The sequence below is a fragment of the Babylonia areolata genome, chromosome 29, assembly GCF_041734735.1.
Source record: "Babylonia areolata isolate BAREFJ2019XMU chromosome 29, ASM4173473v1, whole genome shotgun sequence".
NCBI lineage: Eukaryota > Metazoa > Mollusca > Gastropoda > Neogastropoda > Buccinidae > Babylonia > Babylonia areolata.
In genome coordinates, this window is record NC_134904.1 from 22,737,837 (window position 1) to 22,758,549 (window position 20,713).

General features: G+C 43.9%; 1 protein-coding gene across 1 annotated transcript in view; it reads left to right on the forward strand.

The window, feature by feature from the left end:
• The window catches only part of LOC143302259 (clathrin heavy chain 1), a 91,501-nt gene that overhangs the window by 11,614 nt on the left and 59,174 nt on the right, over positions 1–20,713 (forward strand). Inside the window, exons 4-12 of the mRNA XM_076616848.1 lie at positions 1,734–1,852; positions 2,697–2,858; positions 3,578–3,691; positions 4,296–4,469; positions 12,113–12,310; positions 13,398–13,598; positions 15,031–15,123; positions 15,411–15,593; positions 16,593–16,730. Of these exons, the coding sequence (XP_076472963.1) occupies positions 1,734–1,852; positions 2,697–2,858; positions 3,578–3,691; positions 4,296–4,469; positions 12,113–12,310; positions 13,398–13,598; positions 15,031–15,123; positions 15,411–15,593; positions 16,593–16,730 (1,382 nt within the window). The remainder of the gene's footprint in view (positions 1–1,733; positions 1,853–2,696; positions 2,859–3,577; positions 3,692–4,295; positions 4,470–12,112; positions 12,311–13,397; positions 13,599–15,030; positions 15,124–15,410; positions 15,594–16,592; positions 16,731–20,713) is intronic.

Genomic DNA, 20,713 nt, shown 5'->3' on the forward strand with positions numbered 1-20,713 from the left:
AAGAAAATGAAACTTTCAGAACTGATTATTATGTGTTGGGCTATTACATATATATAAAGAAAAAAAAAATCAAATTTCTCATCTTATTTTTACAGTTTTGCATTGTAAGGGTTTGGAAAAAAAAATTACAAAAAATACAAAGTAAGAAAATGAAACTTTCAGAACTGATTATTATGTGTTGGGCTATTACATATATATAAAGAAAAAAAATTCAAATTTCTCATCTTATTTTTACAGTTTTGCCATCATGTAGAAAACAGTGTCAATTTTTCACCCCGAATCATCATACCCATGCTCGCTTTTTGCACTTAATTCACTTTCTTCTTTGTCACCATCCACCTCTTCAGTGTTCGGCCCTTCAGTTTGTAGCATTTCAAGTACTTCGGCAACACCTAAACATTGCTGTCGCTGCCTTGTTCGCTCCACAACATTTTGAGAAGAACCCGCTTTGCTGGCACGCGAGCAGACAACTGGTCAGTGACTTAGTCAGCGTGTATGCAAGACGGGCCACACATGACAGGCTGGTCAATCATACCATTTGGTTGTGGAGTGACCCAGAATAGCGAACTCTGCTTGGCTAATCACAAAATCACGTGTACAGCGTGTGATGGATTTTTATTTTTGGAAAATACTATTCCATTCCGTTGTCAGAAACTGAATACATTTTATATAGGAATGCTCACGCATTCCGTCGTCTGGAGAGAGTTCAGGAACAGGCATTTGCAGGGGTGCAAGTGGTTCCGTCTCATACGGATTTCCGTCTTGATGAAATTTCGATTTTTTTTTTTTTTTTTTTTTTTGTCCCTATGCTTTTGGTCCGGGAAAGTTTTGGTCGGAACTTGAATACTGAACTATTCACCGGAAGATGGAACTCTCTTGACTGGTTGACCAGTGCTTAGCTAAACTGAAGCCAGCGCCAGCTGTGTCTGGCCGCGCGCGCTGTGTACGACTCCCATTTTTGCCGCTGGAAGCCGGATGGGACTGTTCGTTGGAAAGCGAGAACAGAGAGAATGTGTGTCTGTGTGTGTGTGTGTGTGTGTGTGTGTGTGTGTGTGAGAGAGAGAGAGAGAGAGAGGCACACACACACACACACTGTTACTTAGCCCTGAAACTCTGTATTTTACCGAGAGAAAAAAATCGCCTAGGACGGAAAATCATTGAAGACCGGACTTCAGTCTTGCCACTTTTTTCCACTTGCACCCCTGCATTTGTGTGCCAGTGGTAACTGAACCAGCAGGTTTAGTATGTACACTATATGTGAAAAGTAATCCAACCTTTTTCACAGATTGTTAGTTATCTTATTTTCAAGAAATGATCAAATATCTGCTGTTATTGGAGTCTGTAACAGTGTTGTTTGAATGGTATGGCTGCACCATAATGCGCAGGATGCACTTCTCTTAGCTGAACATTAGTTAAGGTGATGATAAATGGCTACTGTTGAGCTCTTTTCTTCATGGAGTGGAATTAGGAAAAGTGTGGTTTTCAGATTTTGTAATAATGTATATGTGCTAAGTGACAAGGTTAAATCATTAATGCATTTCTGTCAGTTTTGTAGAGAAGGAGAATCAAGTTAAACCATTTAGAAAAAAATAGATGTGAGTAGTTTCAGTCTGAAAGTCAGAGAGTGGGAGGGAGGTTTATGTAAAAAGTGACAGAAGACGGTTATGTATTCTTTTCACAGTGCACATTTTTGCTGTGTGTAGGATGATGTTTTGAGACTGTTTTTCTTCTAGGTGACTCTCAGCCTCAGAAAGTTTTTGAACGGCACTCCAACCTGGCAGGCTGTCAGATCATCAACTACCGCACAGATGCCAAACAGCAGTGGCTGTTGTTGGTTGGCATATCAGCACAGGTGAACGAACACAAAATGAATATCAGTTGAATTATGCTTAGTGAATTTTGATAAGTGTGACTCCAAGTCCAAGCAGTTTACATAGAATATGTGTGTGACATATGTTTCAAGTTTTGTATGCCTGCCTGATCATGTCTGTCCTTTTATCTCTTGTACAGGGGCTGGAGAGAGAATAAGTTCCACAGAGAGTTAACGTACTGTACACATCTCCATTCAGTCATGAACATTCCTGTGCTGTCGTGATTTCAGGCCTCCCTCACCATCCTTTTTTTCTTTCAGCCCTTATGAATCATGGGGAACAGACCAGCCATTATTGCACACATGAAGTAAAATTTTTCTTCCTTTTCGCATACACAAAAAAACTTTGAGAAACAGGTGTTTTCATACTTCAGTCACTGCATAATTTTAGGACATATATTTTGAAATGTACAAACAAAGGGAAAGAATGAACTACACAAGAAAGTGGGCTATTTAATATTTAGCCAGTCAGCACTTTGTTTCCAGGACTATTCTGATATCAAGATATGATGGAGATTTGTTTCTGACAAACTCAAGATATTGTTGTCCATTTTCCACATGACTTGAATATGAAATGAAAACTTCTGAGTATTTGCAGTTGTAGAGAGAATCAACCAAACAGTTCTGATTTGAGCTTGATTAATTGCCATTTGCATAAATCATACATGTAAACATTGAGAAAGAACTGGGTTGGAGATGGCCAAATAGATTCCTTTGAAGATAATGCGTGAATTTCAGAAAATTGGTACTGTGTGCTTGGTATGTTTTCATGTTCTCCCTTGTACTCCCACTCGACCATTCTGAACATTTGTTGTTTACTGTGCAGCAAAACCGTGTGGTAGGAGCCATGCAGCTGTATTCTGTGGAACGAAAAGTCAGCCAGCCCATTGAAGGTCATGCTGCAGCCTTTGCCACTTACGCTGTGGAAGGAAATCCGAACCCATCCACACTCTTCATGTTTGCGGTTAGGGGTCCACAGGGTGGGAAGGTAAACTTTGGACCATTGCATGCTTAGCTGTCATTTAAAAAAAATAAAAATAAGAGAAATGAAATGCATTGATTCAAATTACGAATTTTGCTATTATGTTTTCTGTGTTTTGATTTTTGTGTGTCTTAACATTTGTTTATGTGTGTGTGTGTGTGTATGTGAAGCAGCACACAAAAACCCAGATTAAGTCATTGCCAGATGTTTTCCAGTTTTGCATTTTTCCAAAGGCATGCAATTATTTTGAAATCTGTGTTTTGTTTATTGTCAGATTTTAAACTTGTTCATTACGAACAGTAGTCTGTGCACAGTAATAATATTTCCTGGACAAATGGATAACAGTAGACACAAACTGTCTGTGCACAGTAATAATATTTACTGGACAAACGGATAACAGTAGACACAAACTATACTAGAACACCACAATAGAAAAGAGAATACACAATTTATTATGACTGCTCTTAGTCATAACATCATAGTTGTGATTGTCCAGAGCTCAGTGCAGTGTCACTCACTGCTTGTTTGTCTTGCCAGTACTCACTGTTTGTTTGTATTGCCAATCTCTTCATTGCTCCCTCCATTTTTTTTATCCAGTCATCCGATAAAAGTTATCACTGTCTTCTTAAACATGCATAGTATGTAACAGGTTTTTTCTTTACGTTTTAATTTATTACAAAGGCATTTTGTGTTGTTAATAATTTTCTATTCCTTTGTTGATACAGCTTCATGTGATTGAGGTTGGACAACCACCACAGGGCAACCAGCCATTTGCCAAAAAGGCTGTGGATGTCTTTTTTCCTGTGGAGGCTCAAAATGATTTCCCTGTGGCAATGCAGGTAGAGAAATGAAGCTTCCTGTCAGACTGTTGTTAGTTCTGTAATTCTGAGATTTTGTCAAGATAGATTTCATTTCCAAGGTCATATGATCAACCGCCATCCATGCCACTCATCATTTTGGCTTTTGATAAAAAAAAAAAATAGTGCTTTTCCCCCCATGGTAATTGCGTCTGTTTAGGTTTATATTAGTAAATGATTGCCTTTATTGACAAAAAGGTGTTTTTATATATGACAGTTTCTGAAAATTCTCCATCAATCACTGGTGATCGAAAATCAAGGAAAGATCTGCACAGTCTTAAATTACTTTCCCAGTGGTGTATGTGGGAAAACCATTATCTAATAATAAGATAATGAAATGGTGAATCAGAGTCCGAAAGATCTGATGCTATATTTTGATGAAGTTGTATTCTTTACATGTTTTTTTTAGCAAATGTTTCTTACCCTGTTATCCAAATGCATCTGTTTTTAAGCCGAACGTATCTTAGTTTTCTTTAACTACAAGTTGCTTTGTAGAATCTGTAAGAAAAAAAAAACAAGAACAAAGCAAAAATAGTAGTAATAATGGATAGGTATGTGATATATTTTAGTCTCTGTTTGCCAACAGACCAGCCCAAAGCATGGCGTTGTATTTCTCATCACCAAGTATGGCTACATCCACCTGTATGACATTGAGACGGGCACTTGTATCTACATGAACCGCATTAGTGGTGACACCATCTTCGTCACTGCCCCTCACGAGGCCACAAGCGGCATCATTGGGGTCAACAGGAAAGGACAGGTAGGAATGTAACTCTTGAAACCTTGTGGCTATTGCACGCTCCCTGTTGTATGGGATGTGAATAGATTTCTTCACCTTGTCATCACTCCTTTGCAAACAAATTGGTCTGGTATATGGGCTACCTGTCACAAATCATCCTTTGCAGACTGACTGGACATATGCCCCTCTTTTTTTGTTTTTCATTTTGTTATTTTTTGTTGCTTTAGTTTGATACAGCACATGGTTCTTGATGGCAAAAGAAAGTAGTTTTTAGCACTCCCTGTTTGGACACAGAAATATGCCCTGTTAAGAGCTCATTCATGCCCAGCCTATTCCTTTCATGGTTTTATAGCCCTCTTAACAAAAGGAATGATTTATAAGTTGCATCAGACAAGTGTAGCTTGTTCAATCCGATAATTTGTTTACACCTACCATTCACACCAAATTCAGAAAAAGATAGTTGAATTACACATACTTAACCGTGCCCCAACTAGTGCAGACTCCGGCAGGGGTCTGACATTCCTGCCTGTGCAAACTACTATCCGCCTATGCGGAGAAAATGAAACTACGGCCGATAACCTCCCGGAAGTAGGTAACCTCCCCTTTGTCCTGCTGGCTAGCGCCCTCTTTTTCCGGCAGCCGTTATGACTCCTTTCCTGTGCTCTCCAAACGGCTAAGTTTTTTTGTATTTTCTGTCTGTCTGTCGATTCTCTGGCGTACTTGTTTTTTGTCAAATTTTGTCTCGAACCAGGTCACATAATTATATGGTTCGATTGGGATATCAGGCTAAAATTAAGGCGCGATCGAAATCGATTCGCGGATACTCTGGGCCCTCTATTTCTGGCCCTCTCAACAACGCCAACCCGACGCCTCCCCCACTTCCTTCGCTTCCTCCGGTCGACTCCAGACCTCCGCCACCTCCTGCACCCTCTCCGGCGACTTCTAGGGGTACGTTACCCCATACTCAGGTCAGTGGTGCCATTGATGTTTTCCTTTTCAATTCGCGAACGAAGTCGACGCGATCCGTGTTTCTCGGCCCTGCCAGTCGGTAGGACACCCGAGTCGATCTCCTCTATCACTTTTCCCATGTCAACAATGGAATGTGCCATAACCCCTTTAATTACACATACTGGGAATGTGCCATCACCCCTTTGGAAAACACCACCATACACTGGCTTTGGATCCGCACGCTAGACTGGGCCCTATGTGCGATGCATCCGTGGCGGCGGCTGTGACATTGGCTCACGCGCCCCCCACGCGGCATGCCTCTTCCGTCTCGGATCCTATGGCGACCGAGGCGCTTAGGGATGCCCTCCCCAGGGGTAGGGAGGAAGGTGGACCACTAGGGGACACGCTTGCCTATGCGTGTGCACCCTCCCCTTGTCCGATCCAAGGGAGACAACTCCTGCTTCGGCACCCTTGCCGGTGACCGCCGCAGTTACTTCCCTTTACCGGCACGGCTCCTTGCCAACAGTGCAGGTGCGTGCTCGGTCCCTTCAAGCTTTGCGGTGATGACCCCATTTGCCACACCGCCGGTTGCTGCTGTTTCCCATCCACTAATGGCGTCTCAGCAAGCTGCTCAACCAAACAACCAGCAACTCATTGGGAACTTGCTGCGGCAATTATGCACTGGTGCCACACCTAGCGCCTGCTCCACCCCTTGCGCACAGAGCAGATGCGTGCACAGCCCATTGAACTTCGGCAGTGGCAGTTTTTTCTGCCCCACTGCATATCTCCACTGTTACCCAGACTAATATCGGCAATTCCACGTCGGAGTGCCTCTTGATAACTCGATTCTGCCACTCGGCCGTGCTCGGGCCGATCTTGTCTGGTTACGGCACCATCATGCCACATGTCCCCACCGTCTCGCGTCCATGGCGACCGATTCGGCTCGGGACGCCCACGGCACTAAGGGACATTATTATTATCGGTTACGGTGGCATAGAACCACGGACTCTCGCACGCAGCATGACGCTCCTCCCTCTACAGCGAGGAAACGTCACACCCGGGGACATGTGCTCTAAAAGACACCATCCCTTTCGCCGAATATCGACGCCAAGGGAGGCAACTCCGCATTTGTAACCGACACAGCACGTCACTCCTGCCCCCCGTGCTGTCCACCAACGATGTTTCTTCGAATTCTCATTGGGTCCTCATGCCCATTCATGGACATTACACATCTTTGCACAGCAACTACACCTTTCTTGCTGTTTCTCAGGCTATTGGCGACTGAACTTTGCGGTTCCTCATCCCCCACACAGGCACACAGCCCTCTGCAGGCAACCAGTCCTATTACCATTCTCTTCTTGTGATACATAATAACAGGAAATAAATCACAATATTTCCCCTTCAGTCCTTTTGATTTTTATCACAATCAACAATCACGAAATGTATATATATTTATATATATTTATATATATATATATATATATATATATATATATATATATATAGCTGTATATATTTATATGTATGTATGTATGTATATATATATATATACCCACAAGCCCATATATATATATGTATGTATATATGTGTGTGTGTATGTATATGTGTGTGTGTGTGTGTATAGGTATATATATACACACACATATGCATATATATCTATGAGATATCTTGCTACATTTATTCACTTATAGATGTATACTTATCCCTCAGAATACACATGCGTGTGCGATTATGGGATAGGTTCCGACAACTTTCTTATTAACATGTACAATTATATTTCTATCTCTATTCATTGACATCTATTCATTGGGATTCCCTACATAGCAATATAGGCACACTTGCATTTGCGGCCTTCTGTCCACAATGCCCTGAACTCTCTGCGCCTACGTACTTGCACTTTATTCATATGTGTATGTACATCTCATATTTAGGTGCATACACAGATTCCTTTCCATTACTGATTATGCACACTTACCCATTTACTTGGCTATATCTGTGCACGCTACACGTATGCTTATACAGCCGCTTATTTCTTGTGTTTCGACCCCTTGGCATTGGCATATTTCTGACATTAATACTTGAGTTGATGGAAATTTGTATTCCCTTTGCACATGTATGTATTCATTTTCTTAAATTCATCCCTACCTTGCTTTCGGAGGACGACTGCACTCACAGACAAAACTGCCTCATTCACGCCTGAATGTATGCTCCTTCACATTTTAGTAGTGGCTGGTCCTTAGGGACCCACACACCCCCTTCCCACCCACAGGGATAAGAATGCCCTTGCTTGGCGCAAGGAGGGACAAGGCAACCCAACTCATTTGCCTACAACAATCAACCTTAGGGCTGGAGATGCCCTAACTTGGCACAAGGAGGGATGAGGCAGTCCAACTTAGAAGTGCCACTCCGGACACACATGCCCTTCATTCCTCCCCAGTTTGTAAGGCATCCCTTCTTCCCCCCCTTGCCTACAACAACCTTTGGTTTGCACCACTGTGGTTGTGATAACAGCCCCACACGGGCCCTACATCCTAGCCAGCCTTCCCATGAAGGGGTGTCAATCTTTGATTCCCCAAATTTTTGCGGACCCAAAATCTGCCTACTGGGCAGAAGACAATCACCCTAAGCCCATCTCTTCCACTCCTCTCTAGTAGCAGAAGGCCTGGGTCATAATTGTTTTCCTCTACATTTGGGAGAAAGGCTTATTGACGAAGACGGATGCGTCTCACAGAGCACAACGAACCGTCCATTAGCCACAGGGGTGTACCTTACTGCCCACTCATACCAGCACGGCAGATACTGCATTCAAGCACATCAGTTTGCCCCATCACCTTGCTTGAACAGAGATCCAACATCAATGTCTCAAACAATTTGCGTTTGAAAGCACTTTCTGCACTTGGGTCTTCCCTGCCCGATCCTTCAACCTCAACACACAACCACTGCTGTGGTAACAGAGGGCCACTTCTTCTCAAGCACTGTCTTTCCAATGAGACACTTCCAGGGGTTTCTAGCCTAGGCAGGCTATCCCATCATGGAGCCCCAGTCTTCAGTCAAGGGCCTGTCAGAAGATGACTTTGTTGTCACTTCGGAAGCAAGTACCATGTCTTTCAGACACATGGTTGTACCACAAGACCCCGTCAACTCTTTCCGGCTCCATTACATTGCAACATAACCTGCATGGTGGACACCTTCATCCCTCAAGCACACAGCAGCTGTTTCCTGATTTACCCATGCTGATTGGTGTCCTCCTAGGAACAATATATGATAATCAGTCGTGTATGACAGTCACCATCAGAACAGCAGAGGAGGCAACTGCTGTCCCAACTATTTGGGCTGGAATTCGATTATACAAATTCCAGCAGAGAGTGTTTTGCCTAAGTTGCATTCCCGGTCCCTCGATCAAGAGGGCCTTAGGACGGATCCCAATGGCTAGTTAGGCCCAAAGCTACAGCACTAAGTCCCAGTGCAATTTGACTTCCAGTCTGAGAGAGACAGTCATTCATGAAAGGCTAAGCTGCAAATGATTTCCCTTTGCAATTAAGAAACCACTGATAATACAGCTCTCACTTTGCAGTTGGCCATATTGGAAACGTATGTCAGATCAGTACTTTGATGTGCATAGCCAGTACAACACATCTTGAGCCACTTACCTCCCTGCCCCCGCCCTGCTCCATCCCAGACTCAGTGCGCACCATACACAGCCAGAGGCCTGTCATGGATCTAGTCCCCTTTCTCACTACAGAACCTTCAGCAAAAAATTTTCCCCATGGAAACCCTCTTCCATTTGGTATTCCACCACAGAATGAGACTGAGTGACCTGTGGGCGCATGAAATGCACTTCCACAGCCTGATCCAACCCAGCCATTGACCACCGACAACTATCTGCAGGTGGCTCCAACATGCCACACTCAGGTAGAGAAGCCACCAAGCCTTCCGCAAGCCCCTTCGTGATGATACCTACGTGGGCAATTACACAACCCTGTCCCAGAGGCACCAGGGACATCAAGTCTTTTGTTGCCAAATGTCTTGCCATTCTATGCATAGGCAGCATACCAGTGCTGTCATTTTTGGGCAATGACAAAAAAAGTGGTGGGGGGAGCGCCCATTGCCTGTCAGCTCGCATGGAGGAGCTCTACAGATCTGGCTGTCATGCCTAAGGCAAGCCCAACATGGCGACCTACCTCTGTCTCGTGCCACAGTTTCCTTCAAAACCAAAAATCACTTCCACTATTGGCCCACATCTGATGTGGAATCATCAGACCAAACCACATGTGCACCTCCTTGCATTGACGCTCAACCGCGCTCAAATGAGACAACCCTATAAGGGTACGCGTTTCCTTCCCTTCCTTTGATTCGAAGGGCTCTCAGTAAAGTGTGGATTCAACCCACCGACCCGATTTTCTTTGCCCTACGTTTATCAGCACAGCTGTGGTCCACAGACCTCCCCCACAATACGGCTGCAGACTTCTGTCTTCTTTGCCCGCACCAATATCCTTAGGTGACACAGTACACTCTACTTTCGTCGCATTCTACTTGAGGGACATCTGTCGCTTTAGGGATGATGGCTCATCGATTCTACCAGAGAGACGTCGCACGCCTACGGGATGATGGCTTCAGAGACATCGCTTCTGTGGTAGTTGCACAACAGGCCATCACACCACACAGACAGTAGAACAGGCGAGCCCTCCACCTTGTCCCGCTATTCTGCACTAGTTGGGTCACGGTTAAGTATGTGTAATTAAAAGGAAATTTTCTATCTAAAATTACGTTTGAATAACATACTTACCGTGACCCAAATTTAAGACCCTCCCGTCCTGCTCGCTTCCTGTTCTCCCTGCTCGCTGCGCTGGTGATGGCATATTGCCGTCAAAAGAGGGCGCTAGCCAGCGGGACAAAGGGGAGGTTACCTACTTCCGGGAGGTTATCGGCCGTAGTTTCATTTTCTCCGCATAGGCGGATAGTAGTTTGCACAGGCAGGAATGTCAGACCCCTGCTGGAGTCTGCATTAGTTGGGTCACGGTAAGTATGTTATTCAAACGTAATTTTAGATAGAAAATTTCCTTTCACAGCCGCCGCCACGGACGCATTGCACATAGGGCCCTGTCTAGCGTGTGGATCCAAAGCCAGTGTGTGTTGATTTCCCAAAGGGATTGGGGCACATTCCATTGTTGATATAGTGGGAGTTGGCAAAGAGATAGAGGAGATCGACTTGGGCACTGCCGACTGGCAGGACCGAGAAAACGCGGATCGCGTCGAGTCCATTCGCGGATGAAAAAGAATATTGTCAATGGCACCACTGACCTGAGTATGGGGTAACAAACCCCTAGAAGTCGGCGGAGGAGACGTCGGAGGCAGTGGGGGCCTGGAGTCGACCGGAGGTAGAGGAGGAAGTGGAGGCTGCAGGCCGGTGTTGTTGTTTACCAGGCCCAAAGTAGAGGGCCCAGAGTGTCCGCGAATCGATTGTGATCGTGCCTTAATTTTAGCCCGATTGCCCAATCGAGCTACATAATCATGCGACCTGTTGGAAGGCATAATTAGACAAACACCAAGGACGCCAAGGAGTCGACAGACAGAAAGAAATACGAAAAAACTTAGCCGTATGCGGAGCACAGGAACAGGTGTCAAGATGGCTGCCGGAAAAAAGAGGGCGCTAGCTAGCGGGACAAAGGGGAGGTTACCTACTTCCGGGAGGTTATCAGCCGTAGTTGCTCTCTTTTTCTCCGTATAGGCGGATAGTAGTTTGCACAGGACAGGAATGTCAGACCCCTGCCGGAGTCTGCACTAGTTGGGTCATGGTAAGTATGTTATTTAAACGTAATTTTAGATAGAAAATTTCCTTTTTTCTTTAAAAAAACAAAAACAAAAAAAACAACTCTGTAGTTTCATTCTGGAGTACAATATAAAAAACAAAACAAAACAAAAAAAAAACCAAAGAAAAAAAAAGTGGCTTGAAAGCTCTATCTTTATTCTTCTTTGATTTGTACTGCTGAATCATAACAGAGCATTTTCACCAAGTTGAGCGTAAAAACATTTTTACCTCCCCAAAGGCAAAGGCAACTCCCCCCCCCCCCCCAAAAAAAAACCAACAACAACAACAACAAAAAAACAACAACAAATGTTATTTTCTACAGTTTTATGATATAAACTTGAAAAACTGAAAAAACTTTTGAATACTATAGTAGGAATAAATTTTCTTGCCACCTCTGACCTCAAGTGAGCCATAGAGGAAAGGAAGGGAGAGATGTATCAGTGCTTATGGGTGGGAAGAGTAGTGATCAGCTGAGGGGGACCACGGCCTAAGAGGTGTGTTATTAAGTTCAGTAGCTGAAGGGAAATAAGAATTTCATCACAATTTTTCAGTTTATGTACTTACATGAACCATACAAGTCGGCCAGCTCTTCCTTGCAACAGGGAATAGTGGGAAACTGAGTTATTGATTTACTTTGCATCTGTGCATTAAGAAATGTATGTAGAAAAAAAATGAGACAAGGTTGAGAATGGCTTTCTTCTTCAGTTGTGTTGAGTGGAGGGTTGGTGTATTCAGTTTGCAAGATTTTATTGCTGTACTGTGCATCTGGCTTTTTTGGATAGTGTATACCGTAAATGGTCAATGTTGTTTTAATAGTTGAGTCTTGAAAATAAATGTATTTGACAGTGTTTCTTTAACTTACTTTATGTTGTACAGTTGTACACTTGGAGCAAATCATCTTGTGCAGGTACTGTCAGTGAGTGTGGAGGAGGAGAACATTGTCTCCTATATCACCAACACGCTGCAGAACCCTGACCTGGCTCTGAAGATGTCATCTCGGTGCAATCTGCCTGGAGCAGAGGACCTGTTTGTACGCAAGTTCAATAACCTTTTTCAGGGTGGCCAGTATCAGGAGGCTGCCAAAGTTGCTGCCAGTGCCCCCAAGGTACCCGGATAACGTTTTCAGATTGGTTCAGCTTTGTACTATTATCGGGTCTTCTTTTGACTGGTTCAGTTTACAGTTTCAGTTTTCAGTTCATTGCAAAGCACTTGCTTTGAATAAAAGCTTGAAGATGCTTACATATATTGATTATTAGTTTAACCTTCACAGTACCTTGTGGGTGAAAAATTACCCACACTCTCATTTGAATCTTCTAACTCAGTCAGTTTTGCAATTGTTTAATTGAAATTTGATGGTTAGGTCCATTGATGATTTTTGCATGTCTCCACCAAAAATGGTGGTGGTCTGTTAGTAAAGAAAGGAGTAAACAAATGGAATCGTCGTATAACCCTCACCAGACATCGTGGGTGACCCATACCTCTTTAAGAAGCATCAGTGTTTTCTCTTACACACCAGACACCATGGGTGACCAGTCACCCATGCCACTCATAGTGTGTGTGCATGTGTTTTTGCGTGTGTGCATGTGTGCGTGTGTTTTGTGTGTGAATGATGTGTGTGTGTATATTGAGTGTGTTGTGTGTGTGTGTGTGTGTGTGTGTTGGTGTGTTGTTTTTGTTTATATGTGTTTGTGTTTTGTGTGTGTGGTAATGCCAATGGCAGGTGTATTTGTGTATGTGTGTGTGCGCATGTGTGTGTGCACATGTGTGTGTGTGCATGCGTGCATGTGTGTGTGCGTGGGTGCGCATGTGTTGGATGTGTGTGACATATGGTAAGAGATATGAAATGAAGTGACTATATAAACATTGACCACGAAGTCTGGTGAGGCATAGTAAGCTAAATGACTATATAAGAACCATGGGTGACTGGTCATCCACGAAGTCTGGCAAGGTTTAGTTAGTTAAATGCCTGGAGAAACTATGGCTAACTTGTCACCCAGGAGGTACTCCATGTGAGTTTAAACACGAGGTATGGCAAACATACAAAGTGCATGCTTAAATGAAAAGTGTCCAGGTTAGTACATTTTTTGTTTCCCAAAAGAAGTAAGAATGTTGGAAACTGCCAGGAAGATTAAAAGGTAACTTCTAAATAAAGGCAAAAAAAAGACTCAACATTGGGCTTTTGTTGTCTTCAGGGAATCCTGCGCACCCCACAGACCATCCAACGGTTCCAGCAAGTCCCATCCACTGCAGGCACGACGTCTCCACTGTTGCAGTACTTTGGAATTTTGCTGGATAAAGGCCAGCTGAACAAATATGAGTCCTTGGAGCTCTGTCGCCCTGTACTGCAACAAGGACGAAAACAGCTGCTGGAGAAATGGCTGAAAGAAGACAAGGTAAGTGTGAAGACATAGGGAAGGTCAAGCAGATGCTTTCAGCTACTTCTTTGTTAAATGGTGATTTGATTTTCTAGCATTCAGTAAGAATGGATAAGAAGCATTAATCTGTGGAAGCAGTGGGGTTGTGAAGAATTTTGAAGTATCTGGCTTTGACCAGTAAGTGTTAACATGATGGCATCCTGTGGTTTCTTGTCATTTTATAGTTGTTGACAGAATGCGATTCAGTGTGTATGCAGATTAAAATTGCTAAAATATTGTTGATCTCCTGAGCCAGGATTTTCTGGGATATATATATATATGTAAAAAGAAGGCGCTAGTCAGGGGGGCAAAGGGGAGGTTACCTACTTCGGGAGGTTATCGGCCGTAGATACTTTCGTTTTGTCCGCATAGGTGGATAGTAGTTTGCACGGGACGGGAATGTCGGACCCCTGCTGGAGTCTGCACTAGTGGGTCACGGTAAGTATGTTACTTAAATGTAATTTTAGGAAGAAAATTTCGTGTGTGTGTGTGTGTGTGTGTATATATATAGATATATATATTTATATCAGGTAAGGGACTTTCAAAGGTGCCATCAAGTACCAACCTCCCATGGTTTGGTATGGGAAAGAGAATTGAATTGAAAATAAAAACACGCAACAGACACACTTTCATTGAGAAATAGTAGAGTGGTGAAAAGTTTGATTTCACTGAAGTTGACTACTGTTTCAATTGTTCCCATCAAGCCTTCACTAGTTTTCTAGATCCAACTGCCAAAGAATGAAATCACTGTTTGATGGTTGGATGGATTCTGGAGCAACATACAAGATGGTGATTTCTTGGTGGATTTTTGGTGTGTTGAAAAAAAAAGCTATGAAGGTTGTCTGTCTGGAAATAGTTACAAGTTATCTTTTCCTTTTGCCAGGATATTACGGAATTGAAAGCATTGTCTTAGGTATGTGATGTGTATCTCACTTTGGAAGTTTTTCAGTAGTGATCAGTCCTGATAAAATTCATTGCCATTTGTTCAAGAAATTTAGATAGCCAACAACTTTTCTGACAAGATGCTTATTACAATAATAGTTTATAGACTCTATACAGATTATTAAAAGTTAATCTTCTAGGTGACTTGAATAATCTGATGGATAGAGATAGTACTTTGTGGAAAATGGGGTAGAAACAAAATTTTCACATATACAATCTGGGGTACTTTCAACTGGATATGAGCTTTGGCACCTCTGAATTTCTCTCAACATTTTCAACTTGACTGGTTTTGACACAAGGTGGGCAGAGTTGTCCTAAGTATATGCTGTAAACATGTAAAATGGCTGTTGATGTTTCATTCTGCTCAAAAGACTGTTCAGTTAAGTGAAAATGTCAGCTGATGATATGCGTATTATATGTGTTCAGTTGATGAAATTTTGATTGGCTGTATGACATGATGTGCTTGTAGCTTGAATGCTGTGAAGAGCTGGGAGACCTGGTCAAGGCTGCCGACCCCACTCTGGCTCTGTCTGTCTACCTGCGTGCCAATGTCCCACAAAAGGTCAGAAGCAAGGGTTGCTGTGTTGTGACCGTTTGACTAATGTGACAGTTGTAAACAGTGACAGATAAGTTGCCAGAGGTTGGTTGTAGAATAGTTGATTTTGAGATACGGTTCTTATTGATGGGTTTACTGTGTTGTTGATGTAATTATGAAATGAAATATCAGTAACAGTTGCAGAATGAAAGAAAAAATGATTTTTATACTTATATCAACCAGGCTGTATGCATGATTTGCCCTGCACTTCAGCTTCAGTTTCATGGTTGATTGACATGCTGTATTCTCTTCAGGTCATTCAATGTTTTGCGGAGACTGGACAGTTCCAGAAGATCATCTTGTATGCAAAGAAAGTGGGCTTCACCCCTGACTTCATCTTTCTGCTACGGAACATCATGCGCATCAACCCTGAACAGGGCCTCCAGTTTGCCCAGATGATGGTGGCAGATGATGAGCCTTTGGCTGACCTCAACCAGGTGGGTGAAAGATTGCTGTTAACTGTCAGAGAGAGCATGTATGTGTATGCTGGTATGTATCATTGGAGCATATGTACATTAGCATTACCATGCTGTTAAAAGGTTTGTGCTGGGTGTACATTTTGCGCATGTATACATTTGTGTTAACTTGGTGTTATTATGTATGGATTATGTATGCAGTTGTGTAAAGTTTCTGTGTATATGTGACATATGTGTATATAAGTATTAATTGGTATTTGTGTGTGTGTGGCATATGTAAACATATGTAGAACATTATCATGCATTTGTGGCATATGTATGCATTTATTTTACTAATTGTCTGTGCGTATATTGTACATTTGTGTTATGGTTTGGTCTGGACCTGTTTAGGACTGCTTATGTTGATTTGAGTTTGTATTAACAGATTATGATGTTACAATCGACATTGTTAAGATTTCTTTTGCTTGTATGGTGTTTTGATGTGGCAGAATGGTTAAGACGCTTATCTGCCAATACAGAGTCTGTTAGGGTCTGGGTTTGAATGCCCCTCTCACCCTTTCTCTCAGATTTGATGAGAAAATCAAACTGAGCATCTAATCATTCGGATGAGACGATAAACCGAGGTCCCATGTGCAGCACTTAAAAAGAACCCATGGCAATGCAAATGCAGTCCTGTGGTTAAATTCTGTAGAATAAATTCCATATTTACAGGTACCCAAATATGTGCATGCACACAAGGCTAGATGAAGCGCGATGGGTTATGCTGCTGGTCAGGCATCTGCCTAGCAGATGCAGTATAGCGTATATGGATTTGTGTGAATGCAGTGACGTCTTCTTGAGAAACTAAAACTGAAATTGATATATTTCAAAGTGAGACTGCCCCTTGTGGTCAGTTAGGCTATAAACATGTTTTGATCCAGTACCACACCATATGTACAGAGTGGTTTAAAACCAGCAGGTCGTCCATTGATGCAAAGTTTGTGAACTCCAGGTCAAGAACTGTGGTCTTGTTTGTTGCAGATTGTGGATGTTTTCATGGAGTTCAACCTGATCCAGCAGTGCACCTCGTTTCTTCTGGATGCTCTCAAGAACAACCGCCCTGCGGAGGGACCGTTACAAACTCGGCTGCTGGAAATGAACCTCATGTCTGCTCCACAGGTGAAGAATAGAGAGAGGGGATAGATATTTGCTGAAGGATAGTGTTTGAGAGGTGTTGTTGCTTCTTGTAATTGGTTAATACAAAAATTACAGATAATTTTGACTGAAGTCTATTTTGGGTTGTGAAAAGTCAAATCTCTGAGATAGCAGTTTGGTTGGCTAACTTTAATATGAATGGGTTGCGTATGATTTCTCTGGCTTATTGTGTGTGTGTGTGTGTTTGTGTGTGTGTGTGTGTTGTAAGTCATTATACCTCATAGCTACCAGCCCTTCATATAAACAAAATAATCTATTTTTTGTCATTCCAGATAATGTAAAAATCACAAAACCGTCAATGATAGATTCTGGATATACGTTCTGTGAAGTGCATAATAATAGTATCTGACCTGTGACACTAAAACTTAAAAACATATGGCAAAGATGTTCTCTGACATGAAAAATTCAAATGGAGAGACAGCAAATGAGTTCTAACATTAATTTTGTACACTGTATGGAAGCCTCTTCCCAAGTGTTGACAAAATGTAGCCCAGTAACAATATTTAAGAATGGTCTTCAGCACCAGCCCTCTCTTTCCCACTCCCTAAATCATTACTTCTCCTCATTCTTGATACAGAATCTGGATTATACATGCAGTTATGTTTGCACAAAGTAAATAATGTGAAAATATATGTTATGTTGAAACATTTTGCTTGGTTTCATAGATTGAAGTCTTATGGCTATTCATATACCATGCTTCCATTGAGTGATATGAGTAAAGTGCAAGGTGTTTTCAGGTCTAATGAAGCTACATACTTCAGTGGTATCATAAATTAACAGAAATGATAGTGAAGAAATTGTGTCCCTGAATTGTGACGGTGATTACAAAAGGAGCAAGTACTGTCTGCTGGATTTCCATGTCTTTGTCAGAAATAAATTGCTCCTAAAGAAATTTCCTTTGTTCTGCAGACAAATTTTGTCACTTGATATGTGACACACCTTTTGTGTTTGAACAAACAATTTGTTGTATTTTATGCCCTTAATGTCATTGGCTGAGGACTTAATCTCATTGGCAGAGGAACATTAATATGAATTATGCAATCTTTACTTTCAGTAAGAAGCAGGAAAGGAATTAGCTGCAGCATATTTTTATGTAGTATATGTTGATTTGTTCTGGTCTTGTCTTTTTAATCCTTTCGCTGCCTGGGAAATAAGATTTTAATTACACATACTTAACCGTGACCCACTAGTTCAGACTCCGGCAGAGGTCTGACATTCCTGTCCTGTGCAAACTACTATCCGCCTATAAGGAGAAAACGAAAGTAGCTACGGCCGATAACCTCCTGGAAGTAGGTAACCTCCCGTTTGCCCCCCTGACTAGCACCCTCCTTTTCCGGCAGCTATCATGACTCCTGTTCCTGTGCTCTTCATACGGCTAAGTTTTTTTGTATTTTCTGTCTGTCTGTTGATTCTCTGGCATTCTTGTTTTTTGTCAAATTATGTCTTCAACCAGGTCACATAATTATATGGTTCAATTGGGAGATAGGGCTAAAATTAAGGCACGATTGCAATCGATTCGTGGACACTCTGGGCCCTCTACTTCTGGCCCTCTCAACAATGCCAACCCGCCGCCTCCTCCACTTCACTCCCTCCGGTCGACTCCAGACCTCCACCACCTCCTGCACCTCCTCTGGTGACTTCTAGGGGTTCGTTACCCCATACTCGGGTCAGTGGTGCCATTGATGCTGTTCATTTCAATTCGTGAACGAACTCGACGCGATCCGCGTTTTCTCGGCCCTGCCAGTCGGCAGGACGCCCGAGTAGATCTACTCTATCACTTTGCCCATGCCCACAGTCTCAACAATGGAATGTGCCATAATCCCTTTGGGAAAACAACACCATACACTGGCTTTGGATCCACACGCTAGACTTGGCCCTGTGTGTGATGCGTCCGTGGCTTAGGGATGCCCTCCTCATGTGTAGGGAGGAAGGTGGACCACTAGGGGACATGCTCGCCCACGTGTGTGCACCCTTCCCTTGTCCCAAGTGCCCGATCCAATGGAGACAACTCCTGCTTTGGCACCCTTGCCGGTGACCGCCGCAGTTACTTTCCTTTTACCGGCACGGGCCCTCGCCTGCAGTGTGGGTGCGTGCACGGTCCCTCCAAGCTATGCGGTGATGACCCTATCTGCCACACCGCCGGTTGCTGCATTTTCCCATCCACTAATGGCGTCTCAGCAAGCTGCTCAACCAAGCAATCAGCAACCCATTGTTAACTTGCTGCAGCAGTTATGCATTGGTGCCACACCTTGTGCCTGCTCCGCCCCTTGCCCTCAGAGCAGGTGCGTGCACAGCCCATTGAACTTCGGCAGTGTTGGTTTGTTCTGCTGCACTGCCTAACTCCACTGTTACCCAGACTAATATTGGCAATTCCATGTCGGAGTGCCTCTTGCTAACTGGACCCTGCCACTTGGCAGTGCTCGGGCCGATCTTGTCTATCCCTTTATCCGTCAACACACAACAGCTCTCGCAGGAACTATTCATGAGATTGGTCCGCCGTTCAGCTACAGGGGGATGCACATCCCAGGGCAAGCCGACGGACTTGCCACACCCTCATCCACGACGCCCATAACACTGGCTTACAACGCCGTCATGCCACATGTCCCAACCGTCTTGCGTTCGATGGTGAACGATTTGGGTAGGGATGCCCACGGCACCAAGGGACATTATAATTATCCCTCTTGTGGCCGTATTCACCTGTGTCGGTTAATGTGGCATCGAACCATGGACTCCCACATGCTGCATGACACTCCTCCCTCTACAGCGAGGAAACGTCACACTAAAGACACCATCCTTTTCGCAGATTTCGGCGCCAAGGGAGGCAACTCCGCATTTGTAACCAAGGCGGTTGACGCTGTAGTTACTTCCCTTCCGCCTACACCGCACGTCACTCCTGCCCCCAGTGCTGTCCACCAACGATGTTTTTTTGGTTTCTCATTGGGTCCTGTTGCCCATTCATGGGCTCTATGCAACTTTGCACAGCAACTGTACCTTTCTTGCTGTTTCTCAGGCTGTGTGCCACTGAACTTTGGGATTCTTCATCCCACCACCTCCCGAAACCTGGAGGGGGCCAAGCTGGTGTTCCCTTGACCCCCTCCCGGGGTGTCACTACCTTGTCATGGTCAGGTGGTTTAGTGGCCAGTGATCGAGCGAGCTATGTCGGCAGGGGCATCAGTGCTTCTGGGGGTTTACTGCTCTAGTCCCAGGTCTTAATTGACAGCCTACATAGCCATTGCAGCTGTTCAGGCTGAATAAGTGGTGGGTTTTTTTTGTTTTTGTTTTTTTGTTTTGTACTGATACCCCTGATAGGGCTTCTCATGCTGAACAGGTCGTGAGTGAGGCCCAAACTAAAAGTGACCCACTGTCCCTTTCACTATTCTCTATTCTTCTTTTTACCACCTCTTTTCTGTCCTCAGCTCCCCATCAAGTCTTCTTTTCCACATTCTTTTTTCTCTGCGGCCTTCTTCAGGCCCACCGTGTCTGCCGTGCGACGCGACCTGTGATGGAGGGGAATGAGATCCTGGAGATTGAGAGAGCACGCTGCTCTCAACACATCCCTTTGGCTCGGACCTCTCCTAAGACAGGCGGCACACATTGGCCCGTGTGTGTCAATCGGCTACCCCTTCGTGGGGCTGGGTCAAGACTGGCAGTTTGGAGGCTAGCGAGGATAACCCCCGTAGTGCTCGGTTTTCTGTGTCCTGGGCATGATCAGGGGGGAACACGTTGGAGCTAAGCTGTTAGTCGTATATCCCTCCCGTATGCGGAGCACAGAAACAGGTGTCGAGATGGCTGCCAGAAAAAAGAGGGCGCTAGCTAGCGGGACAAAGGGGAGGTTACCTACTTCCGGGAGGTTATCGGCCGTAGCTACTTTAGTTTTCTCCGCATAGGCGGATAGTAGTTTGCACAGGACAGGAATGTCAGACCCCTGCCGGAGTCTGCACTAGTGG